This window comes from Zonotrichia albicollis, chromosome 5 (genome assembly GCF_047830755.1).
Source record: "Zonotrichia albicollis isolate bZonAlb1 chromosome 5, bZonAlb1.hap1, whole genome shotgun sequence".
NCBI lineage: Eukaryota > Metazoa > Chordata > Aves > Passeriformes > Passerellidae > Zonotrichia > Zonotrichia albicollis.
Window position 1 is genome coordinate 898,621 of NC_133823.1, and position 27,311 is coordinate 925,931.

A 27,311-nucleotide genomic window follows, 5' to 3' on the forward strand; every position below is an offset into this window, starting at 1 on the left:
AACTCTGAAACCCCAGCCCAGGGGGATTTGCAGCCCCTAAGGAAGAGGCTCCTGTCAGCAGTGGCCACTGTGATCCAAGCTGCACACACAAAGGAAGGCAGGATAAAGCAGTTTCCCAAAATGACACATCTGGGTGAAGAAGCCCTGCCAGTCTGTATTAGTAGCTGCTATGGACAAAACTGTCCTGTAGGAAGAACTAAATCGAGGTTTTTCAGTGGCAAAGTCCCAAGGAAACTACTCCATGCAGGAGAGGTGAATAAGCACAGTGATTATTATTTAGAAATGAAAATGCCAACAATGTAGCTGAGGAATTTATCTGCAGAAATAAATTCAGCATAAGCTTAAAAATAAACCTAAAAAAATTGAATATATCAACTTTTTAGCAGAGTAGGGCTGGCAACATTGTGATTTCTTTTCATCAATAATATTTACTTTAAAACAAGAACTGGTAACAGACATCTCCATAAAATTTTTGAGTAGGACAACATGACCCTGTTGCCATGACACCCATTTTGCATCTGAAAAAAATACCACTTTCTACATATCCCATATTGCCTCAGATTAATTATCTAAATCAAGTTTCTTCCCTTGACAATGGCACAAGTTAATTTATCTAAACAAAATCTTGTTTTAAATATTTTCAAAAACTTAATGCTTCAGAATCCAGCCACACACTGTAAGTGGATTCTGATCCTACATGCCACCAGAGGGAAAAGCATGAACAATTTACTGTGGACTGCTTAATGAAGCTGCAGTTTTTCACCTTCAGTGTAGTCTTGTGTATCAAACAAAGTACCACAAAGTAAAAATGTGGCTGGAGGATGGACATCTGCCAAGGGGAAATTGAGAAAAATTTCATTTCATTGTAAAGACTTTGAGCATTTAGGTTGAAAAACATTGTAGGAAGTACTACTTCAAAAAGAACATAGTCCACACTCAGCAGAAATGCCAGAAGCCTGCATTTTAACAACAGTAATTGCCAGTCATTTGTCATAGTTTCCCTTATGTCAGTCAGCCCTTCTTGCCTGCAGAAATTGTAACACCAAATGTCGACTCCTCTTACATAACAACTTTGTAAATATAGAGAAATAAACAGTCCTAAAGGACACTACAAGTTCATTTGTACACCAAGATGGTCACTGAGTGTGACAAACGCTGCTAACAACATTTCAGGAAGGTCAGAGGCAATGTCCTCACTTAAGAACACGGTGTTAAGGAACAGCAGAGCAATTTTCCAAGGAAAGGTTAGATCTAAACTACCATCATACATGAAAGCAAGGCCTGATTAAAATCCAACACACCAAAAAGCACCAGGAAAACCAAGCTGTTCAAGAGCTGCACAGGAGAGCTACAAAGGGAGAAAATAGAACACATACACTTGATAGATCATAAGACCTCACAGAATTTTTTTTTTTTTGAAGTGAGGGAATACAGAAGAGCACAATTCAGATACAGGAACGATTAATCCAAGATTAAGGAAAACTGTCTAAACAGTTTATCTCCCAGTAATAAGAAGGCGTCACAGTTTAGGAACCCCGTGAATGGAGCAATTGTTTAAACACAAGGAAAAAATGCCGGCATCCAGTAGAGATGAAATGAGCATTTGAGTAAAATGAAGGAGCAATTTAAAAGCTTTTGAGAAAAATCAATAGAATGCCAGGGAAGAGCAGGCTTTTTGAGCATTGATGGGCCCCTAAAGCTCTTCATACATTGTTACTGAGTTTAGCAGCAGGGAAAAGAAAATGACACAGTTTGCAAGGGTAGGCGGGAATCGATACTGTAGTTAGTAAAGAGATGCTATTTCACATCTGAGTGGCCAGCGGCCTGCCTTCACCAGCCTGTCCTGATACCTGTTTGTTAACAAGTCACTAAGGGCTGAAAAACCAGATACTCTTCAGGGCTGACACAAAAAATAGGCACTTAATTTGCTCCTGTGTGTGAACTGTGGGAAAAGGATGAACGCTGCAGATTAGCGGGTCAGGCTAATCCCAAGTGATTCACGGCTCCAGCACTGAAGAGCCCAAAGCACCTCTCTGTGGACATTAGCCAGAGTTTAAAATTTTGCACTAAGATAATAAATATTCCATAATAACAATGACAGTGTTGTCAAAACACAGTCATTAGTACACAAAACATATGACTTTTATATAACTGTTTCCCCCTTTAATCATAAATCTGCCATCCAGTGGGAAGGAGATGCAAGAAGAATTTTGGTGTAATTTAACCATACAATTGATCCCAAAATTAAAGTGGTTTTTCCCAGATTTCAAACTGCCATCATTAATGATGTTGTCAATCAAGCAGCTCATGACTGCCCAGTAGGTTCCCAGTTGTGTATTTCCCATAGCAGCACTGCTCAGAATTCCTTCAAGACCTTTGTAATAAAAAAAAACCCCAAACCAAATACCACTGAAAACTAAACAAACACACCCCTCCAAACCACAAGCCTCAAAACAAGCAAAAAAGAAATTAAAATGTTGATGAAAATACTCTGAAGCAGATATAAAAACAGCAAGGCAGAACAAAAAATGAAGTGGATAGAAGTATTTAGTGACATCTGGTATATGTATGGCTATAGAAACATGGAGGATTTTGTCCAAACTGAGTGCCACAGCTTGTGCAGCATGTCCCCAGCCAGATGGGATGGACCTTTGTGTGACATTTCAGCTTAACAACCACACTCAGTAACACAAGGAGCAATGCCAACACTGGTCTGGGACTAACAGACACATCCTTGTGGACCAGAGGTGAGAAGCCACTAACAACACCGAGCTGACACTGTAATAAAAATAAATACTATGTCTAGCCTCAAGCAGTGGCAATTTCACAGGAAAAAAAAAAAATCAATATTTTTGAGTCCAAGTGATTTTTATACCAGAATATTAGTTTCCAGTTTGAGATTTCAACAACACGGGGCAGTTTAATTTGCTAGTTTGAGTTTGTCGTAACTAAGCTGGGAACTTTCCTTTTTAACACAACATCCACACTCCCATCCTGGTTTCCCTGTGACAGTCCAACAGTGTGTGTGCTGCTGGATTCCAGTTTAGAGCACTTCCCCTGCCTGGACAGGGATGGAAACTCCTGCAAATGTAGCACTTTGACAGCTGCAAATACCAGAAGGTGCTCAGTAATTGCTGCACTGCTGTGCTGCTGTAATCACCAAGCACTGCCACTCAGAGATGGTCACACAAGTACTAAAGGACACTGGGTGGGTCAATTCTATGCTTAAATGCACATTCATTCCACACAGACCTTTCTGAACACAGATTCCTGTTCTGAATACAGGTAACTGCTCCTCAGGCTCTCAAGAGGTTTCATTAAAAGTTCAGTAGCTTTATTAATAATATGCATAACAGTCAAACACCAAGTCAGTCAAACCTGAAGAGATAACTCCTGCAAGGGAGTACAGTACAGGATATCAAAATGCTGATGCCTATGGGTAAGTTTAATTAAAATCCAGAATACTCACCGACAATAAATAACTCAAACCAGAGAAAACTAAGACCTGCTGAGGGAAGCTAGGTTAAAGAAAAGCTGTCCCCTCCAATTATGCACTGTGTCTTTGCTGGATAGATCCCTCTCTCCCATCTTCCTCTGCAGTCCATCAGCTGCCAGCAGCTTCCTGCTTGTAGTCCACCTGTCCATCACTAACAGGGTTTAGTTCTACTGTTGCAAGAAAGCCTTTTATTCCCCTTGGAAGTCTTCCTTCCTGCCTGGGTACTTACTGCCTGCATTTCTCACCTACCAGTGCAGAGCTGAACCTTGGCTAAAAATGCCCAAATTATCCTGGGAAAGAAGGAGCCCTCCCCTCCACACCTGAAGGATGCAAGAAGGACAAAATAGTTTTGTTGCCCATTCCCAATAATTTAAAAACAAAAATCCAGCACACCCTCCCAAAACTGGTGGTAACACAGTGATCCTAATAATATTATCATTATATTGCATAAATCACAACTGCCAGGGACCAGCAAGATCAGACATCTTCTCTGGAAAAGCATAGACCAGTTACTGCCAAGCACTTCCCAAGGAACAGGTGCAACCATCCATAAAAATGTTCCTTAAGACAAAGGCTATTACTGGTCTGTCTGAGCAGTGTTGGGAACATTTCAAAAGCCACTGGAAATAAAGCACAGATGCAATGTTAACGTTATTCTGTCTACACGTGTCCATATTTATCACATAAGCAAGAACCACTGCAAATGAGCTGTAATTTAAAATCAATAGGAATGCAAATGCAAATGGGAGAATGTGCTTAGGAGCAAAACAGGTAACAGGTATTTCCCATCTCTGCCTAGTATTTTATTTTTATTCTTATTTTTCAAGATGCTATGCAGACACAGACCTGGCTGGGCTGCTTGCTTCTCAAACTTCATCTTTTCTTCTCTGGCTCTGTCCTCTGCATTTACAGGAATCCCAGAGTCATCCCGAGGAATTATCTTTCCATGGAAAGGGCACTTGAGAAAGAAAGGGGGGGAAAGAAAAAAAATTCACAGTTTCTGAATGAAAAGAAAATGTTTACCTTTTATTCAAAACAGCTTAAAGGTGGAAACTGGAATTGAGCAACAAAACTATATTTGACTCCCAGTCCTCTTTAGAAAGCATTAGAATCCCATAAGCATCATGTGTTTAATATATTCAGAATGTCAAATGTCTCTTTTTGAAACAAACAGACAATGCTGCATCGTACATTGTTGCTTATGCTATATCCCTATCCTGTAACAATCCCTTTAAAAGTACTGAAGTTTTAGATCCTTCAATCTCAGATAATAATGGAAGAACAGAGATACTAGAACCAAGTATTTAGGCAAAGTAGTTCTGCTCAATAGTGCTCATAATTTGAGGCTGTGTAGAATTTAGCTTTCATAAAAGTTAATTTGTAAATAAAATTTCTTTGCCCCTCAAACATGTAAGTTTCTAGAAACAGTTAATATCAAATATGCCTCTGAGGAAAAAATTTCAGCAAAGAACTGTCTCTGCCTTACTGCCAGGTATTCACACATCACAGTGATAAATAAAATCCAGATAACCTACAATGAACGCCAAAAAATTTTGACAGTTCTTTAAATGTTTACAGCTTCTTTACCAAAAGGATGTTTCCCTTACAAAGCACAAATTAACAATGAACTTCTCCAACAAAATGTTCTTCCACTCCCTTGAGCTATACTTGCAATGTGAAATGAATTTTTATGGCTGTTTTAAGGAGACCTTCTGCACAGAGCACAGATCTTGCAAGTGCTGTAACTCGGTGCCTACCTTGATCCGATCCTGTCTTTCACACAGACTTCCATCAGGCATGGGAGCTCGACATTTATGTTTCACTGGCTCAAACTTGCCAGCAAATGTTATATACCTGGTTTTTAACATTTCTGTTATTTCTTTATTTTCCACCTCTTCCTCTACCTCACTGGGTGCCCAAAATCGATGCTCAGAGGTAAATCTGCGAAAGCAACAAATGAAAATTATTCACATACAAAATCATCACACATTAAAATACATTCTCAACCTGTGCTAAACTCACATGTGAAAGGAAGGGAATTACTAGTGAATTAAAAACCCCTAGGAATCTACCAGTCTTTCTTATGGCTCCTGTATTATGAAGATATTTTTAAAATACACCAAAGCCTGTCTAGTATTGATTTCCTGTTTAACCTGCTAAGCTATTACAAGTCTTAGCTTTAGTTCATCATCTGACATTCAGAGTCAGTTATCCAATTTCTAGATTCAGTGAATAACTTTGTAATTCTGTGCTTAACATTGTTCATAACAAAATACTTCTATGATTAAGCACAGATCAAGGAGGAAACAGTTTGATCTTAATGTGGCTGATCTCATTCCTGATAGCTGGACTCCTGCAGCAGCAGAGAAGCAGAAGCTGGAATCAGAGGATTTTGCACTAAACTGAGACCATGGGAAAGAGAAAACAATCAGCTGAGCCTCCACACAGATTCCTTATTCCAGATTCTCCTACACAGTGTCCATAAATCTGAGAAATTAGCAGGTGTTCCTCTAGGAAATTAAGCTAACCCATTGAAAAGCTGTTTTAAAATTAGAGACCTTACCAACATTTACAGACAGACAGGCAAACGAAGATTTTCTCAACACCATTAATATAATTTCATATTAATATTCACATTATTTCAGCCAACAGTCTGTAATGAAAAACAGGCAACCCCAGAGAGCAATTACCTGACTCATTTTAAATATTAATCTTAGGAGACAATGATTGTTCCTCTGATGGTAAATGTTTCTTTCTCTTAATCATGAAATGAAATGAAATTAGGGTAACAGCTTAAGCTTAGGTATCTGATTTCATGATATCTGAACTTAAAAACAATAATCCCACCCCAAATTTAAGGAAATATGAAGTTAAAGAGGAAAAAAATACAGCTCAACTAAGGGAAAAAAAATTGCAGCCTGCATGTCTGCTGCTCATGACAAGCAAGATGAAGATACCTAGATAACAGATGTCTTGATAAGGACATAAAATTCCTAAAGGAACCCTACAGTCCCTTTCTTCCACATAGTGCTTCGACCCAATCATTTCCAGAGTTGGTTGAGAGGATTTTCTCTGTCCATATCCAATTCCTCTCACTCACTAAAATCCTTGGGTGCCATTCCTGCTTGGCTTTCTGTGCACGGCAGAGCCGCACACGAACACTGGCTTCACTCATCACACCAGTCACAGTTTGGCAAAGCACATAAACCAATACTGGAAAGAATTACTTTAGAGGGCCTGAAAAGGTTTGATTAATTTTATCTGAACAAGTTTTCAGCAGATGACAAAGGAAAAATAAGTAGAGGAAAATATCTGACCACAGCAACCTATGACATATCTATGTGCTGGTTTCAATGCAATAGTCGGGCATTTAAACCATGTGAAGAGGTTACAACTAGGTAAAAAAGGGATTAAGGAAAATCTGAAACATCTCTGTGATTTGCCATCATCACAAAAATGTTCAGCAAAATTCTTGTTAAACAGATTGATTCTATCTGTAATTCCTCCATCAAATACACCTCACTAGTGCCAGAGAAATGCTAACCTGCCATAAAGTACAAATAATTTCTTCTGGTAAATCAGGGGATAAAGGCAAAGGAGTTCCAGTGGAAGCTAGTTCAACAATAAACAAAGTAATGTATTTCCAGAGTTTTTGGTTAAACAAAATATTTTAAATTACACACTTCTGCAAAAGGTAGCAAAAAACCCCAAACGCCCTGAGAGTATTTCTAAAAAATAAATACTATTTCAGCCCAATATTTGAGCAGTACAGTATTTTAACTCCAGAAATTATGTGGCAAATTATGTTACTCTCTTATACAATAGAGAGCAAATAAAATAATGACATCAATTTCTTATTTGCTTATGTTAATGCAATGCTGAAAGCAAAACTGACTGGCAGCTCTGTGTCACTAACCTGCAGCCACATGGAGGGGAAAGCGTTCCTAAAAAAGGCACCGTACAGGATTTGCACATGCATGACCATCTTACAGAATGTCTGAGTAAAACTCTAGTGTCCTTTGGTGGTCTGAACTCCCCTCACCCTCTGAATCATCAAATTACAGTCACATGAGAATGAAGAAGCATGTAACAGTTGTGCATGTCAACCCTTCCAGTTAGGAAATAATTCTTTTTAATAATTTCTCTGTTTCCCTTCCCCTAAATATGCACTCAACAAATGTCAAGAATATTAAAATTATGTTTTGCCCTATGTATCATTGACCAGTACTTGGGAACTGAATTTAAAATAGCCTGATTCCTACAAATATATTAACACATATTACTGTTTATTACAAGCATATTTTCTCCCACCATGACTTAGAAGCAGGTGAGAGAACAAAGCAGTGGCAGCTCCCAAAGTTTTCTGATTTCTTGTTGCAGGTTAAGCAACATTATAAACAGGCAGATGCTTGTTTGAAACAATGATGCATGTGACAAGTAAAACCTGCTTGTAAGATGGATCAGAAAAGGAACAGATAATCAACTAAAAGATGAAAAAGATCAACACCTCACATTTAGAGTGTTTCTAATCCAGACAAATAACAGAGGCTTTAATGGCAATGAGGAGGAGGAATAAAAGACAAGTAATGGTTAACTGAAATCTAAGAGAAACCTCCTGGAGAACTGCTGCACTCTTTAAATGAATTTATATCATCTTAATTTCTAATCTGAGGGGAAGCTTATAAAAACATTGTATAAATATAAATTCTAACCCCAGATGCTTACAGAGATCCTGAAGCAAGTGCAAAAATGGGCTAATTCAAACACGCTAGTCAGAGTCAGTGCTGCACCAGCTATTTCACTCTGCTCCTCAGAGTGAGCAGATTTAATTCAGGGAGGAGCCTGGAAGGTCCATGCTATCCAAAACAAGTCTGTTAAGCTGACATAGCAGATTCTACACAATTCCAACGCTACCTTCTGTCCCCCCTGAAAAAACCCAACATAACTTCTTTAGAAAATCTTCCTGGTGGCTACATTCTCACTGTTAAAATCTTAATTTATTGTAAATGCTGTGATTAAGTAAATGCACTGCTAAATAAAATGGAAACACTCTTCCCCTTCAGATTTTAAAAATTCAAATTCCATACACATCCCACATGTTGTCTATTTTTCAGTTTGCTTTCTTCCCCTAAGAATCTTACAGAGCCAGTTTGAGTGCATAGAGAAATGCTGAAGGAGTTGACTGATAACTACTTTAATTTTTCAGTAAGTCTATTTTATGCCTGGGGTCAATGGTATTGTGTGTGCAGTTACTTAAATTATCTTTAGTTAGACTGGCACATCTGTAGTTATAGACTGTATGGTTCAGAAGTGTGCCCTCTATTTTATTGGGAAGCATAAAAATAAAACAGTGCAGCACGAGGCAGACAGGCAGTGAAATATGCTTCTGATTTCACTTATGACTTGAATAACTCATTTGCAATGTAAAATAAGGCCTTACTACCTTTTTGGCATTATCACAGACAAATGCTTCTTAAAGCCCTGCTGAAAATCTCTTCATAGGCTCTGAAGAACCTATACCACAGGAGATAGAATCCAAAGCCTGCAGTGACTGTGGTAAAGACCTTTTATGCATCAAATTGTACCAGTTTACAGTAATTTAACAGATATTCAGCATTTTTTAAAATCAGGTGCAGGGGCAAAGATTTCCTCTTGCTCCTTTCTGCCAACATTGTTTTAGCACTGTGATTACAGGCTGAGGTTTTTTGTTTGTTTTGGTATGAAAACAAACTAAGTTAAAGTAATAGTGCTAAGAATATAACAGCTTAATTTGCAACCAGCCAGTCAGTTATTTTTGCCCTTTTCAAGCCAGGTATGGTACACACTGATACCAAAGTTCTGGTGGACTTAAATGAAATTTATACATAGAGGGAGGACTTTGCAACCCAACTTTCATTTAAAAATAGTAAAAAGGGTTTTAAAAACTGACTGCTAGAAATAAATTCTGATGTGTACCTTCCACCTCTTCTCCTCAGCAGTGTTAAAGCTTTCCCTGAATCAGCAGTGCTTCATGAAACCCAAAACCTGCCAGACAGCAATGGAAAGTGAAAGATCCAGATCCAAATCCTGTAACTGCCACCTTTCTCTTGTGAGACTGAGTAAGCCTAGCAGTTTCCTCAGTTACCAACAAAAACACTTCCCCAGCCTTTCTCCTACCTTGCCTGCTACTTATTTAGATCCTAAAGTCTCCAGCTCAGGGAATGTCTATCACACACTTGGCAGAGCCCTTTGCATAATGAGGAACCAGCTTAAATTGGAGTAACTGATGCCATGCTGCAAACATAAAAAGAGCAGAAAAAAAAAGTGCTTTGAAGCATCAAAGGATATTTAATTAGTATCACATCTTCTCAAAACAAATAACATTTAAAAGTAGAATTTCTGACTTTGTTTATGGGTCCTACAACACAAGGTAAAGAAGAAAAGTAATTATCAAAAGAAATAGCAGTCACCCCACTGCATGACCTCTGAACACAAGTAAAACTATCTATTTGTTTAACTTGTCTTAAAAGAAAAAGAGCATTACTTGAGAATCTTCCCAGCACCTGGCTGATCCTCTCCCCAGTAGTGAAGATCTAGTCCAAAAGGCATGAGGGGAGCTTTAGCTCTTTCTTCTAGTTTTCTTCTTTTACTGTCAGGATCTTCCAAGTTTGCTGTCTCAGAAGTTGCAGATTCACTGGAGAAAATTGATGAGAAGTCAATACAGAACACCAATGACCACAACAACTTTTTTTCTGTTTTCATTAGATTTTTTTAGACCAACACTAGTACTACCTTACATGTACAATTACAACTACTTTTCAATGTTGTCCCCTTTTTTTTTTTTTTTTTTTTAAAGGAAGACATTATGACACAACACCACACATTCTGCAGCTCAATGCATGTTCAGCTAGGGCTGGTTAACACATATCATCACACTGTGGGGCAGAAACCCAGAGATCTGGTGGGGGCACAGTGGATCATGGATATTGCACTCCACAGGAGCCACAGATGTGGAACTGGAAATCTCTGATCAATTCCAGTTTGCTAGATTTTGGGAGCATGACTCCAGCCTCATACTCAAATCACAGCAAAATGCTAGGCAAGGCTGGAGTTTCACCAAACTTTGAACAGGATTGATAAAATATGTCTTTGCAAGCAATGTAACATTTCCAAGCAGCACTGACAGCACACTGGGAACAAAGAGATGTTGAAACCATTTGCTAACTGAACATTAGGACACACTGTACAGCTGCAAACAAAATTTATCCAGATAAATGGGGTGGGGGGTGTTGGCAGCAAAGAAAGGGACAGTGTATTTTCATAAAGGCCATTTACACCAAATAAGATTCCTTAAGATCCTGGAACAATCACCAACAAAATCCCAAACACTAAGCAATGAACATAACTTCAAAACGAGATCAGGTCAGCCTTGTCAGCCTGCCTGGTTCACGAACGCTTTTCTGCGTGCTGTCATGACTAATGAACACAAGAGCAAGAGGTTTGCACAGGAATGGAAGCAAAGATGACCTGGCACGAGGAGATGGCAGCTTTGGCAGTTTGTCTCTGAGGAGTTTCAGGGTGGCGGCCGCGCAGGTTGGGTCGAGCTCGTCCTCGTTCCCTTTGAGCCGAGTGTGGGAGCTCAGTGGAGCTGCTCCTGTTGATGCCTTCACCACCGGGGCTTTTGGAGGGGACTGGGGTTCAAGCCCTGCAAAAAACCCTGATGTTTAGGAGTGCTTCACTTCTCCCACCCTCACAGTCCACCCAACTGTTGCCTTCTGATCCAAGGCAGGCGGCCTGGTTTCAGGAAACAGCACGGCGACCCATTCCCCAGGGTCGCTCGGGCCTAAGAAACACGCGGACACCAATATGGTGGAGGATCAAAGGCCTTTATTCTCTCTTCTCGTGGGGTTTTATAGTCTAGGGGGCTTCTACGTCAGGTGGGGGTCTGTCTTTACCATCTATGGTTAGTAGGGATGGAAAGTTACCTGGGCAAGTGGAAAGTTACCGGAATCCGGTTCAGGGGACTACATTCCTATGTTAATTTTCTTATCTAAGGGGGCAGGGGCCCTGTCTTCCCGTAACATCACGAGATCTTCCGAAGGCCAGGCCCTATCTGCTACACCCAACCAGCTCAGGGTGCTGACTACATCTTCCTGCTCTCAATTTGTGTTAGACATCAATCCCACTCAGAGCAAAACAGAATTTTTTAGAGCACATTTGTCTTCCACAGATACTGAACCACACAATTTGCCAGAAGGAAATATCTAAGTGCTGGCAGAAGAAGGAAGTACAGCCAGAGTCTGTCCCAGAGACAGGAAATGCCTGAGCTACACCTGAGGAACAAGCCCTCTGCAAGGCAGTACCGGGCACTGATGCTCAGCACCCACAGCTCAGTGCTGGGGTAACTTTAATTACTTTATACAGCCAGATTAGAGACCCAGCATGGACTGCAAGGATGCAATTCTTGATCTTGCATCAAGATAGGCTGAGCTGTTAGACAGCACCTGCCTCTACTTGCTGAGCTGGAGGAGCAACTCTATTAGACAGTAGTAGCTACAAGAACGTTTCAGCCAATGACAGCTGCAATTGGACAAATATGATTCCTCACACCAACATGATCTGTCCCCTCAGAAAGCCTTTTCATGAAATAATTTATTGAAATGCAAGGTCTCATCCCTCAAGAAAATCCCTAAATTTTATACAAGAAGTCATAGTTTCACAAACCTAACACTTTCAGCAAATTATCTGACCCTTCTTATGAAAAGTAACTAACATTTATCTAAAATGTTTTGGCCATTACTTAATTGTAACTTTTAATCTTTTGCCCAATTCTAACCAGTCCTGAAGCTGCATTCAGAAGTGTTCTTGCTTTGCTGGTCATTAAATGCTAGCCATTTAACATATCATATATTAAATGCATCAGTAAATATATTAAGTAGAAAAGGAAAAGCTAATGTTTTATCTGTGGCCAGCCATCTGAGTAGGAAATTGCAAGACCCACAGTGGCAGGGAGGCTCGGTACACAAAATATTTTTATTTGAGAGAATAATGTGTTTTCCATGAACAAAATTAGAACAATTTGCTGTGACCCATCTCACCACCTTATAAGGTCTCCCAGTAATTCATCCTGACCTTGACTGGTTTGCACCACTCATTCCCTTTCAGCCTTGGGGTGTGAGTGCACAGACGGCAAACATTTAAAGTTCCAATCTCTAACTAGAAAACTATCTGCAGAAGGACCAGGAATAAAGAAAATTATAATTAAATATAACAGGAATGGATTTAAGCAGATATCTAGGTTAATTAGCAGAAGAAATTATTTCATTACAATTATTAAGCTGTGGACTTGTTCAAGAGGGAGAATGGTGCCTTCACAAAAATGTGCTTTTAAACAGCACTTCAGTGAAATAATAATGCAGGAATTTTGAATTTATGTCTCTGGAAAGGGGGCAGGGCAGGGCTCCATCTCAGTTCAGGTCACAGGCTAGAAAGGGAAAATGCCATTCTCAGGTGCTTTTATCAAAGTGAAACAGAATTAACCAAAACCATTGCTATAACCACACTTTAGAATCATCAGTATTTGGAGAAGTAAACTTCCTTTAATGACAGAAACAGTCACAAACAGGGCCTTTGGCCCTGCTCAGTTAACCTGGTTAAGAATATGTCATAAACTATCTGTAATGCAGAATTGCTCTGACTGTGTTTAGCACTTAAACTGCCTTCTTTTTCCTTTTTTTGTAAACAGAAACTTTCTGAAAAGCATTATTTAAAGTAAGTGGTTTGAGAGCACTTGTACTATTTACAAATAATAAAAAAAGTTAGAAGATAGCAGCTTTGTTTCACTCACCACACCTCTCATCTTCAGAGAAAATACTTGCTATGTATTAAAAGTCCTCAGAAACCCTATTTTTTCCATTTCTGTTCCTATGGTGTTTACAGGAAGCATGATTGCTTGCTCACAACACTGGTTTGGTTGAGGAGGAGGGGAAGAGCAGAGACAAGCATTCAGCATCAGACAGGAAAGGCAAGAGATAAATGGACAATGTGACATTTAGACAGATAAAAATCACATCTGGAAGATCAATATAGGAATTCTTAAGAGTTACAAGAGCAAAATATTTTCTCATTGATTTCTTATTTTAAACTATTAACAGAAAAATAGCTAAAAATAGATAACACTACGACAGCAGTAACATCACCTCCACTGTGGAGTTTTTAAAACGTATTTCTGTATGAAAGTAGGTTTTGCTAACAAGATAAAGCCAAGAGTGACCAGGCAGACAGCCCCAGCTGAATGGTGTCCAATGTCAGGGTGGGGTTGCTTTGTTTTGGTTTTAAAACATAGATGGATTAAGTACAGTTTTTAAAGTAAAATTCCTCTCCAGAATTCTGCTGTTCTGTGTGGTTTGTTTAACAAGTACAGTACTGAGTTCAAATTGTGCCAATAGCAGCTTTGAGAAAGAATCATAAAAGTGTTTAAATCCCCCTTTTTGTTTAAATTGACCAAATGGCACCTATTGCCTGAAGCAATAAAGTAGCCCATGTCCACAAGATAAATCTATAGCAGGAAAGAGAGAGGCTGGGGTTTCAGCTGAAGTTAGGCTGCTGAATGCTGACATTATTGATTTTAGCTAGTTCAGCTGGCCTTGTAATTAAAATGTAAATTTGAGAAAGAGATTATGTCCTGACAGAAATGGTGGGATTAGGGGGAGATAAAAGCCCCTCAGTGAAAATTCAGAGAAAAAGCAAGCCCAGGTTTCCTCAGCTGTGTGGATTTAGACCAAATCAAGCTACTTCAGATTCACTGAAGTTTAATTGAAAAAACAGAGATAGAATATAAACAAGTATTATGGACTTCACCTTTCCTGAAAAAAAAATTAATAATTTCTGCTCCCCATTTGTTGAATCTTAGTGAAGCCAAGTGGATGTGATTCATAACAGACACTGTCCCAGATTGTCAGGAAAACCCAGCAGCTCAGGTCCAATATTTCCCCTCTCACTCCACTGTGCTCACAATGAAAATGCCTGCTGGTATTTTACTCAGGAAGCACAAGAAGCTTTGGACTTTGCAAAGCTTCCCAGTATTTTGAATGTAGTTATGCTCATTTATGTGAAATCTTGGAATCCTTCTTTCAAAATTCAAATTAAAGAAAAAAGATAACTAGGGTAGTTAAGGAGAAGAGTTCAGTAACATTACATAAACACTTACTTTGGCTTACTGGAATTACAGAATATGTTGATATAATGTTACCTCTCATTAATTAACCCTACTTACTACTGCTTTACAATCATAGCTAAGAACCAGAAAAACACAAATATACAGCATTTATATCGAGCCCTTTCTGTACCTTACACCCTCACCTTTTAAGCTTCTTCCTCATGGTTTTGCATCCCCTGGCCCTTGCACAGACCCTCTGAGGGATACTGCTGTGGCAAACTACTTGAAAGTGTACCAGCATCTTGTGCAGTGAGTATTAATTTCCAAGAACTTTAGTAGAAATCAAGTATATCTCATAACCTGTTAGATTTTTTGGGAATTTTTTATTTACATAGAAGAACCTCTCCTGAGAATGAGGAGAGTTTCCATGACCAGCTGATCAGGGTGCACCAGAAGTATCTACAGTCAATACTTCTACTTGGATGGTGAAGTATTTTGTTGGAAGGGATAATCAGCTTTTTTCATAGATGTGACAAGTTAATCTTTATTCCAAATACTGCATTACAAACAGTTTTACTCCTTTATTGCCCTAAGTGTGGCTAGGTCTCTGCAGGTTCAAGCTGTGCTAAAGGAGGTTCAGGTTGGATGTTAGGAAAAATTTCTTCACTGAAAAGAGCAGTTAAACAATGGAAGAGCTCCCTGGGGAAGCACTGGAGTCACCATCCTTGAAGCATTCAAAACATGAGTAGCTTTGTGGTTTAGTGGGCATGGCAGTACTCAAAAGCTGTACTTGGTGATTTTGGAGGTTTTTCCAATCTTAAAGATGGTTCTGTGATTCCATACACGACTTGTGCATATACAGGTATATCAAAACACATTCATATAAAGAGGCAATCTCGTTTGTAAATGTATAATTAAATACTTCTAGAGTTTTATATCCTGAGAGAAATGGAGACCACACATGCATTTGATTACAGAAATTCTGGTCTGGGGTTTTAACTTCAATGCTGAATATCAGTGTTCAATGCATTTATGATAAATCAACAAAAGCTATTTACATCATGTAACAACTACATCTTTTCTACTGAATTCTTTTTTAAAGGATTTATAGTGTTATTAATAGAAAACTTATTCTAGACTTGTCAGGCTGAGAAACACAACTGTGTTACCTGCATTTTCCAAATTTAGGAAAAGGAACCTGAATTTCAAAGAGGTAAATAAGTAATTCTGCCTAACACCCCCTCTGTAAAGCCTGACATGCTTTTTCCCTTTAGAGAAGTCAGGTAAAAGCCTTATTTAGCTTAGACAGTGTAATTCCGAGTCTCAAATTCAGCCCCTGACAATGGTGCTTTACACACTCTGGAGTTTGCACGTTTGTTTCTGCTGAGGTCTCCACTGGGCTGTTTCTCCACATAAAACTGCTCTCCACATCCTCACATGCAGGGACAATTCCCTCAGAAGTTCCTGAAGTATGAAGACCAGACAAATCAAACCTGACTGAAAAGCTGGACCCAGACAAACTGAGAACTCACTGCAGTAAGGAAGGAAAATGCTTAGGTGTGGTTTTTAATTTCCATCTAGCCAGCACAGGTGTGCCTGTTCAAGGATTCAACAGCAGCCACTTAACACACAGAGAAGTATGACTGAGATGCCATCAGATTAGGAAAGGCAGTCTGGGGACACCTAACCCAGAAAAAGCACATCATATTGTGAGGAAGAGAGGGAAGAATTTCAGAAATGGACAGAAGTGACTCTTGGGAACTGTAGCTTTGATTCCCATACAAAAGAAATCTCAAGCAGACTCCAAGATGCAATGTGAACCTGTAAAATAGCTATCAGAGACCTAAAGACATTCAGCTTAAGGCTCAAATACAAGAGAAATAATCTTATTAACCAGAGCAGAAATAAAGGTTTGTGACTGCACAGTCATTCCTAATATAACTTTGGATAAAGATGAACCTTGATAAGCAGCAGACTGCTTCCACGCTGACAGTCCCAAGTCAGATGGGTTCCTCTATCACCTGTAAAACAGCACCAGGACTCCCCTGTCCCCAGAGCACTATTGCATGGGTAAGTAATGCTTGCAATGACAGACAAGAACTGCCAGCTGAAGTGGTGCTTTGGACTAGAGCTGAGAATGGCTCCATTTTTATGTGGGAAAGCACATCCCTCAGAAGAGATCACTTCCCAGGTGGGTCAGAGCTCAGCTGCAAGCCAGGCCAAGGCCAGCAAGGGCAGGAAGGAATCTCTCATTCTTTGGCATCAGCCCAAAATTCTGTTCTATGGGACAAGAGCAGTGTCAGGGCTGCACAGTTCCATCCTTACCTCATCCACCCTAAGGCTTTACACCAATGGAACCAACAGCTGACCAGCAAAGGCTGGAATGTGGAGAATCTCCTGTGGAAAGAAGATTTTATTTCCCCCTAAAGTTTTCCTTTAAATGAATAATGGCTCCATTTTCCAGGGCTGAGCAATGCCAGCCATACAAGGGCAGGTCACTCATCAGTGCTATCAGCAACATCAGTGCCCAGTGGTGAGATCTGAGCACCTGTATGAAAATGATTTCCAGTGGTGTTTCTTTTTCAGCCAAATATTCCTCTCTAGCACCACAGTGTATCTGAAATGACCCTGTGGTCCCACAGGAGAGCTGGCCTCTTGTCAGCCGCAGACATCAGATGCAAGTGTAAATAAGGATTATACAAATGGGAGATCATTAAAATTCTGGTAATGCTAATTTGGCATGACACCTCTAATGGGTTATATCTTCACACTTCAATTATCTAATCACCTAAATTCTTTTAACAAATTTACATTTCATTTTATACATCAAGACTCAAATTGACTTGTTCAATTCTACCTCACCCAAACTGCACCCATTCAATTTCTCGATTTAATATCATCACCAATTTTGAGACTGTAGTTATTAACCACATAAACACACAGATGATACAACTGCATGTGTCTATGTACTTATGCACAGAACTTGTCTTCATAAATTTTCATTTTTAACAAGTTTTTCAGTTCTCAGGAGAAGCCCAACATTTACCTTGTTGGTAGAATACATCTTTGTGAGAGAAGTGAAAGGAAATAAAGTGACATTTAAATCAATAATTTACATGTCACATTTCAATCCATTTCCACAGTCATGGTTTACAGCTTTGTTTTCTGGTTTTCTGTATTAAGTAAACCTGGCTTGTTCAGGAAAAGTAACAACAAAAGGAAAAATAGCTTTTAACCATTCACACTTTCCACATAACACTGGGATTTTATTTTATGTGGGAGGTTTAATGTTCCAGTTAGAACATTCCACTCATGCAGACTTTCATTTTCTAGGCTGTGATTTTCAGGAATTCTGAGTTATTTTCAGACCATTTTCTAAACTGGGAACTAACATAATAGTTTTAAATGGCAGCAAGTAAAGCTGAATGTCTTCAGAAGCATCAGGAATGATTACTTTCTTTCAAAATGTTATTTTATTTTTTAATGAACACATCAGATAATGAACACCTAAGTGTGACCATTAGCTCCTACATAACCACAGGTACACAAAATGAGAGGTTTTGTTTTCTGATTGATTGACTTCTTCACTATGATGTATTTTCCTATCAGCAATAGTTTAAATACAAATTGGGAATTTCTTAATCCATTTTGATTTTTAAAATATCCCTGAGTAGATAGCAGGGTTCTTTTATCCTTCCCTATAAGAGGGAATTCAAATAGCAGCCAAGTATTTGTGATACAAAGGGTGGTAAGATGCTTTATTTTGGAAAAATGTGTGTCCATGAGGAAGCTGGGATAAAAGGGAAGAGGTGAATACATTTCACTTCCAGTGGAAGCTGGCAAGTACAAACAGAACTTTTGCATGTTAGAATTACTTAGGCTGCTGCAAAAGATATAATAACAAGTTCCAGGTGGTAGCTGCAGCCTGACTTTTATGAGGTAAACTGCAGAAATGGGAAAAATAAGCATCAACAGGACTGAAAAAGCCACAGCAACAGCACCAGTCTTACACAAATACTCATGGACAAATGCAGGAGCATGACATGCTTAGAAGCCTTTTAACTTAAAGCTTTCTGATGGCAGCTACCCTTCTCCACAATGTACTGAAATCTTGGGAGTCCTCAAATATACTGAGTTACACAGAAGTAAAGCTGCAGATTTACTAACCAAGAAGTACAAAGGACAAGGAGCAATGCACTGAAGCTGAATTAAAATCAACTTTCTTCAGTAACACCACTCTCAATTTCACAAGAACACAAGTAAGTATAATTTCATTTTAAAATATCTACTTTTACTAAGAATGCAAAATTATAGTTTGTCATCTGGTATGTTCTCTGTGGCTGCAATTCTGCACCTGAAGGCTGAGCTGCATTTAAAATCTTCTGACAGCAACAGCTGAACAAAAAGAGCCAGCCTGCAGAGCTCTAGGTTGGTCATTCCATGGGAGGAAGGGGCTGTGCACATCCAGCTGTTATTAATGCAGGTGATGGAACAGCCCCTCATCCCAGCTCACCAGGCTGGCACCAGCAGCTGTAACATCCAGCTCACTGCAAACCTCACCTGGCCATCCCTTCACTCCCAGCGTGTGCTCTGCTCCCCTACAAGCACACAGGGCGCTGCTCCTGCCTCTGAGCTCCTGAGGGATGGGATGGGATGGGATGGGATGGGATGGGATGGGATGGGATGGGATGGGATGGGATGGGATGGGATGGGATGGGATGGGATGGGATGGGATGGGATGGGATGGGATGGGATGGGATGGGATGGAATGGAATGGAATGGAATGGAATGGAATGGAATGGAATGGAATGGAATGGAATGAGCTGTGGAAGATGATGTTGCTCTGCACCCCTACAAGCACCCAGGGTGCTGCTCCTGGCTCAGAGCTCCTGAGGAAGATGATGGCATGGAATTAGCTGCTCGTCTCAGCTGCTCCTGCGCCTGAAGTGTTTGTTTATCCAGAGCCAACCACTGCTCTGGTGTCCATGTAATGACTTCCTAGAGCAGGCAGAGATTACCCACCCACACTGCTGATCACTTTATTACCTCAGCATGGCTGTTTATTTGCCTTGGGGCAGCAGTAACCACAGGGATAAAGCTTGTCACAGCTGGGCAAACTCACCATATTCCTTCCGCAGGTGGTCTGGAATGTGGGGCTCATAACCTTCCTTCTCAGGGACCTCCACAAACTCATCTTCATCCTCATCATCCTCATCATCATCATCCGAGGCTTTCATCTACAGAGATATTTTTGTTGGGGTTATTTTCTCTTTATTTTCATGTGAAGACTGTTTTTCATTTCCTTTCACACTGAAAATATTTTGCAAACATCCTGATAGCCCTACTGAGAATTCTCTGTCAAAAGTATTTCCCCAATTATGTATTTAATCTTTATCTAGGATCAGGTCTTTGCTTAACATTTTATCTCTAAAGCCATTCTCTATCCTAAGGGCTTCCTTAAAGCCCCTTTTATCCATTTGAACACATGCACTTGGTGAAGTCTGACAAAGTGTGAAGCTATAAAATAAGACCAAAAAATCTTAAAATAACACCAAGATTTTGACTTAATGAGCAAATTACAGTCTTAACTCTTCTCATTTTGATGATTTTACTCATTTACCAGCACTCAATCTGTGGCAGGTTAAATGGTATCACAAATTGTTTAAGAGTCAAAACCAGAGCAGGCAAACAGGAGGGAATCTGATAAATGGGCAAGCTAAAAGTGACTCCAATAAGAATATTCAGATCTGTATACTACAGTGGTTCACTGTGTTTCTTCACAACAGCCCTGAGAATAATTTCACACATTTATTTCTTAACTGATTTGGTACATCCCAACCATTTACACCACCAGACAGCACACAGTACTCTGATAAAGACCAACAAAACAGGATTTTCCTAAATGTGCACTTGGTCTGTCTTACAGATTGAAATTAAGGATCTATGAGTAGGTGAAAAAAAAAATATGGAGTTCCAATAACCAGGGTAATTCATCCACATAAGTGGCTTCCTATGTACAATTTTAGCTAGCAATTGCTGTATATGTGCCATCAAATCTATACTTCTTCTAAGCTTGTTCCATACCTGAAAATGATTTTTATTTCTAAATTGCACATAAGCTAAAAGAATCTGCATCACCAGGCATGGCCTGTACCATCAGAGCTTTAAAAAGGCAAATGCCAACTAGACTAGAAAGGCAACAATGATGGAGACTTTAAGGTTTATTTCCTTTGCCCATGCTCAGAGTCACCTCATTCCCAACAACACAACTAGCACTTTATTATTGTATGTTAGCCATGTGCTTTTACAAGAAAACAGTAAAAGGTATCCACTAAATCCAACCTCAGCACAGGCTATCACTTCTTCCACTTCACTGCAGCAACCCAATTGACAAGGAATAGCATCATTTTCACTATTTTCAGCTGTGTTCTTTACTTCTATTAGTGCACCTGGCTTCTGTTAATATTCATACCAACTACTCACTGTTACAAGCACCAGAGCATACTGCAGGTTTTGCCTGCAGCAGAATTTCCCCAATCTAATTCACTACTCTAATCTTGTGTCACAGCCGAGTTCCTTTAAATCATACATATACTCTGAAGCCAAAAATCCAGCAGCTAACCTTGGTTTATCAAATCTGGTTAAAAAAATTAAAATAAATAATAACTTGAAAAAACCCCAGTATTTCTTTTTGGCCATAATAAATTGTAAGCTGGACTGTATTAATTTCTAACAAAGAATGTTAATTGGTATTAATACAAAGATATACATTAACACACAATGAATGGATGGTACAAGTTAGAAGTAAAATTCCACAAGCAGGACATCATCATAATTTTCATGTTCGGGTTCCACTTCTTACCTAGCTATTAAAACAAGATTTCACCAAGACAAAATTTGTCATAGATTATCTCAGTCTGCAACTTTGTGTCATAATGTACAAACTGACTAACTTTCATATCATGAAAAGGGAAAGTAAATTCAGTGTATTCCCTTTGTTTTGAGTCAGTCTGTAAACAAATAAACAGCAACAGGTTTAAGGAACAGAGAAATAGTGTTAGACAACAAGAGGACAAAACTCAGTCCAGCCTGATAACTTAAATTCCCAGATTATACCTAAAATAGCAGGGATACAATATCAGTACTTCCTTGCATGTCCTATCTGTGAGAGACTAGAGGGAAAGCAGAGTACTATCTTTAATTGAAATTTCACCTAATTTGTTCATATCACTGCAGGCACATATCTCTCTGTATGGTAATATTCTAAAATTCAGTGGATCTCACTAATCCTCCACGTGAAAACTGCACTGGAAGCAACTTTGCTGTATTACCTGCATGATCTAAAACTTCAAAGCACGTGAAAAGCCTGGCAGAGAAAAGGCATAATCAGATGCAAATTCACTTTGTTTAGGTACAACCCATGAACTGTGCATTCAAGTACTATAGAAAACATTAATCATAGGAAACTGTAATTTTTGTTATCAGTCTAACACTAATCAAAAGGGAAACCTGTCACTAGCACTGACCTGTGAAACGTCCCAATTATACTCTTCAGAAATGACAGGAGCACTTAACTTCCTCACTGGGTAAATGACGACAATCAATCAACTTTGAATAACAATGAGCCACGGAGCTGAAAATTATTTTTTGTATAGAATCTACCCAGGAATTTATGAAAGGTGAAAAGCAACCCAAGGTTTTAGGGGCATTATGGCTTTCAGCTAGTGCAGCACATATCAAACACTAAACAGAATTTATGTGTTTTAATTTTCTAAAAGGTAGATGTGGACTTGGTGCTACAATGCATAACATATAATGCCAGATTTTAAATATGGGGGTCATTTTCATAAAATATTATGCGTATTGTTCACACCCTTGAATTTCCCTGGAGCCTTCTATGAAATTTAGATTTCCTGAAAAAAAAATTAACTGCTTAGCTAACTATCAGGAATTAAGCCCTCTTTTCCCTTCAAACAGACAAAATCTTTATCTTGATAAAATCCTTAACAAGTTAAATAAGTTATCTTTTTACTTTAAAATATTGAAGTCGTCACTGTTGGAAATTCAAGAAGTTGCACAGTAATAGCATAGTTATATCTCAATTTACTTCATTCCAGTGGTACTTTATCAGAACCATCCCATTTATGTATGCTTGTTCCATTTCCTTGCAAGAGAAAGTGGGAGAGCTCATGGGCAATATTTACTAGTTAGAAAAGTATGGGTTTTTTAAAGTTCAAAAAGCAACTTCTACAGAGGTAGTGGGAAAGCTCAACCCCCTCCTGCCTATGCTTCCACTACAGGAAAACTTTTTCAGTCAATTAAAAAATAAAAATAAACAATCCACCATTAAATTAGAAGATAGAAATATTTCAGACAATAGTTTTAAGTGGCTGATTAAGTAAATTATAATCTTTTTAGGAATGAGGGGTTAGGGGGTACTTGCAACCATGACAAAGGAGACTAAGATAAAAACAAATGAAATTTCTAGTGTGCCACGGCTGAAGGGAAGTAAAGCACAAGAGCAAGTGATAAATACCACAATGGAAAGCTTTTCTTGTAGTGTACGAGATTAAATACCTCGAAGATAGGTAGTCACAAACTGCTTGTTTCTCAATCACCTGTCAAAGAATGTGAGAAAGAAGCTCCCGGGTTCAAATCCATTCTAATTATCAGGTGATATGAGGGAAGCCTAACACAGTTATCACAGATGGAGGGGGAACAGCCCCTCTCTGTCACCGGGGAATGGCCACCAGACCCCCACACAGCAGAGGCTGTTGCACCACCACTGCCCCTCGGGCTCCAAGCAAAGGCAGTTTTTATCCTGTTAATCTGCTCTGAAATGCTGATATTTATTTCTGTATTTATTTATCTAAGTCATAGAATGATGCATTTGCAAAACTATGTGTTGGTTGTTGGTTTCTTTAAGATGGTAGGATCACTGACTAGGTAGCTAAAATTCCTGTGAGAAGTAATGGGATTTAGCAAGGCAATTTTCAGAGTGTTGAGCTGGACTTATTTCCATATAAGAATATGGTTTCAAAAAAGACAGAAAACATACATGTATTATTTTCACAGTAATCACTTAGAACACGTTCACAATTTTCCAGATTTTTCACTAAAAACTTAAAATAGTGCTGACTATTCCAACTAGACAAGTGCAATCAAACCATTTCCTCCCTAACTCATTAAAAAAAAAAGCAAACTTGAAAAAACAGATGTTTCCTTATTACTCTGCATTATTAAAAAACCTGGGAAAAGCACTGGATGCCAGTAGAAATGCCATTGTTTCTTTCACTTTGCAGTCGGTGCCCGACAGCCTCCATCTGTTACTGCAGCTCAGGGCAACCACAGCCCCAGTAAAGGCCTTGTTCCCCATCCCAACCAGTAATAAATGTAAAAAAGCCTCCACCCACCACACAGCACTTGGCAAGATGTGAAGAAAAGCCCTTGATCCTTTGCCCACTTTTATACAAACTGACTGCTACATTCTGTTAAGAGGATTTAAAAACCTCAGTCTCTGCAATCATAATTAAAGCAAGCAGTAAAATTACTGAAATATACAATGCAATCAGTTTATAGGACTAGATGTACAGCCACTGCTAATTATTTTAGAAAAAGAAGGAAGAGAAAAGATAGCACATGAAGAAGTCACATCTACTCACTAAAACACCACTTGCAAACTACAGCTGGGACCATTAAATAAATTTTGCATGGTCTAATTAACTTGGTTTGCAATCTCAATTACTTTTCACCCAAGAAATCACTTTTGTTCAGTTTTATGCGTGCCTGTTTCCCTTTTCTAAAAAAAAATGATGTAAGGCATCCTCAGACAAGTGAACTCTAAACTTCATTTGTCTTTCAGCAGGCTTGATGGCTATGCATTTAAAAACCCATTCTATCTTATAAACTAAAAATTAAATGTACTCAGCTGTGATGGTCGTCATTGCATCTGCTATTTATATGCTAATACCCTCACTGAAAGATCTTGCAAATTATTCCACCATGCCAATATCTCATGTGCATCTACTCAAAGCCAACTAAATATTTTTCTAGAAGATTTTGGTTGGGGAACCAGAATATTTATTGCTGTAGAACCTAGTTAGAGGAGCAACCTTAAGCACATGCATTTTTTATTCAACCATAACACAAAACATACTTCAGGCATGTTAAAATGAAATTTGGGGATATTCTATGTAAGGAAACAGTGACTGAGGTAAAAATTATCAGTACCAGTAACAGAAACTGAGTAGTCAAACAGTGTATCTTTAATGTAAAGACACATTCCTCCTTTTCCATTCTTTTATACCATCCAACACAGGGTGACATGGAAACAAATGCTGGCATTTGGACAGATTTTAGAACCATGCTTGAGTTCTCTCATGTGCAACACAAGGAAAACACAAACTACGAACAGAGCTGTATTTATAAGAAGCTCCCACACAGCCTCCCTCCCCTTCACTTTGTGATATGAACATAAATTCAAACCCCAGGACTGCAAATTAGATATGTGGTCCAGGCAAAGCACATTTTATGTTCACCCGTAAAAGTATCACCATTCATTCTAGGTGTAGTTGCTCAACACCACATAAGCATCTTGGCCAGGCTGACTTTTATTTAGGAATGCACTTTTCACATTATTTCCTAATTTCCAGAGGTTAGTATAAACGCTTGAAGGGTTCCAGGCCAACACTTTGCCAAAGCACACTGGGGAATGAACATACCTTGCTCCAAATTGCTTTAGCAATACAACAGCTACCTGATGAACCAGATTTTCCCTAAAGCAAGAGTCTGAGAGGATTCTCACAGTCCTGAGGGGCAACCTCAAAAACCAGCTCAAAAGACTCTGCATCTTCATGAATCCTTTCAGAATAAACTGGTATGTCCAAGGGACCCAGTGGATCAGTGTGTGCCTTCAGTTTCAGAGGGCAGAAAATAAAGGCAGTCTAGAAAACTGGTACAGTGGACAAAATTATTACCCCAGGAAGATTCTGCAAGGGAAGTTCAGTATTTCTTTAGCAATAACCACTCAGATGTATTTTCATACCTCACTACTGGAGCTCCTATCATCCACCAAAATGGTGGCTGCATAAATCATCTAAATCCTTAAGCAGGTACATCAAAAAGGCCAAGTTCTCTTGCACAATCCACATTTTTCAGAAAGTATCACATTCAGGGGAGATGCAGCAGTTTTAGTTTAACTAGTGAAGGTTTTCCAAGTCAAACAATAACAGGTAGATACATATCTCAATTGAATAAACCTAATTAAATACAGACAGGTAAAAAATTATTCTATGCAAGATACACATAACCTTACATGTATTTCTGATTGTGGATTTCAGGTACAAGACATTATAGATGTGAACAGATTTACTTTCATATTGCTCATCAGCTAAATTTAAATGCATTAATATATGTTTCAAGCCTAAAACTTTTCTTCCTTTTCCATTTTTATAAATACACATTTAGCAATGTACCTCTATGAACCTCACCAAAAAAAAATCACTTCAATACACAATTCCCCCTTGTGAGGTAGGACGGATAAAAAGCAGGAAGCAAATTTATATCTCCTACTTAGAGAATACACACTGCTCAGTATTCAGAGATGAATCAAGGGAGATGACCCTTGGGCCTGAAAAACTTAAATACTTAACATAAGGGTTAAGCTGATGATGGAGACATCCTCCTTTATTTTCCACTCTATTAGAGGAGCTCCAAATTGCATTGTGCGACCTGCGAATCACACGGGGCCCAGAGGTCGTCACAGTGACAGCCCCAAGAATTCATGGCTGCATCTGCATAACAAGATATTTTTAATAACTTCATAGCAGGGGCAGGCTGCATGGCCAGGGCAAAGCATAGAACACACACAGGAACACTCAGCTCCTGGGAAGAGACAAAACCAACCAAACCCATCAGCCAGCTATCAGACTGCTGTTCTGAGGGCTAATTTTACAGTTTTGTTTTGTATCAGTCCTACATGCTAATAAAACTTAAAAAACAGAAAGCTCTTTTAGCTGAAAAGTGATCATTTAACAGAAATAATAAGAACATGACAAACATGACAATAAAAATAACAGCAATTAAAATAGGAAGGAGGGAGAAGGAGCATTAAGTATCTGTATGACCCATTTACTAGTCTGTGTTTACTTTTACAGTTATGGTTGACCTGGCTTTTTTGATAAACATTACCAAGACAAAAATCCCCAAACCATTTAAATGTTGCCTGGGCTACCAATTTGATCACATAACTATTAATAAATTTTACTATTTTATTCTGACCACATTACACGCTAACAATGTATAAATCTGGTAAAGAACATCTTTAGGAATAATGCTGCTGTAGTTATCAAATATTCCTATATTTTTCTATAGAAAACATATTAACAATCAACATCAAGTTATCATTTAAACCTTAAAATTAAATGCTTCCAGTTTCCATAGGGCAACTTCTTGGTAAGAGCTGGAGTTTTTGTTAAAAAGCAGCACCTGGGGAAAAGATTTCTCTACAAAGGTGTCTCTCTTGCTGCATGGTCTGAGCATGTTTTAGTAAATGTGGTTTCAGTTGTTTCTAACCCCCAGAAACAACTCTCTAAAATGAGCAAGAGAAAAACTGTAAGGATGTAACTACAGGAAGCTGTGACAGAGAGCTGTCACCAGGACTGGATTCTCTACAGCTAC

General features: G+C 38.9%; 1 protein-coding gene across 2 annotated transcripts in view; it reads right to left on the minus strand.

The window, feature by feature from the left end:
- Nucleotides 1–27,311, minus strand: part of UVSSA (UV stimulated scaffold protein A) — a 47,552-nt gene that overhangs the window by 5,258 nt on the left and 14,983 nt on the right. For both annotated transcript variants that reach the window (XM_026795721.2, XM_005490853.4), the window contains 5 exons: nucleotides 19,756–19,870; nucleotides 11,003–11,180; nucleotides 10,020–10,169; nucleotides 5,254–5,437; nucleotides 4,343–4,454 (listed from right to left, as the gene is read on the minus strand). In XM_026795721.2, the coding sequence (XP_026651522.2) occupies nucleotides 4,343–4,454; nucleotides 5,254–5,437; nucleotides 10,020–10,169; nucleotides 11,003–11,180; nucleotides 19,756–19,870 (739 nt within the window). The remainder of the gene's footprint in view (nucleotides 1–4,342; nucleotides 4,455–5,253; nucleotides 5,438–10,019; nucleotides 10,170–11,002; nucleotides 11,181–19,755; nucleotides 19,871–27,311) is intronic.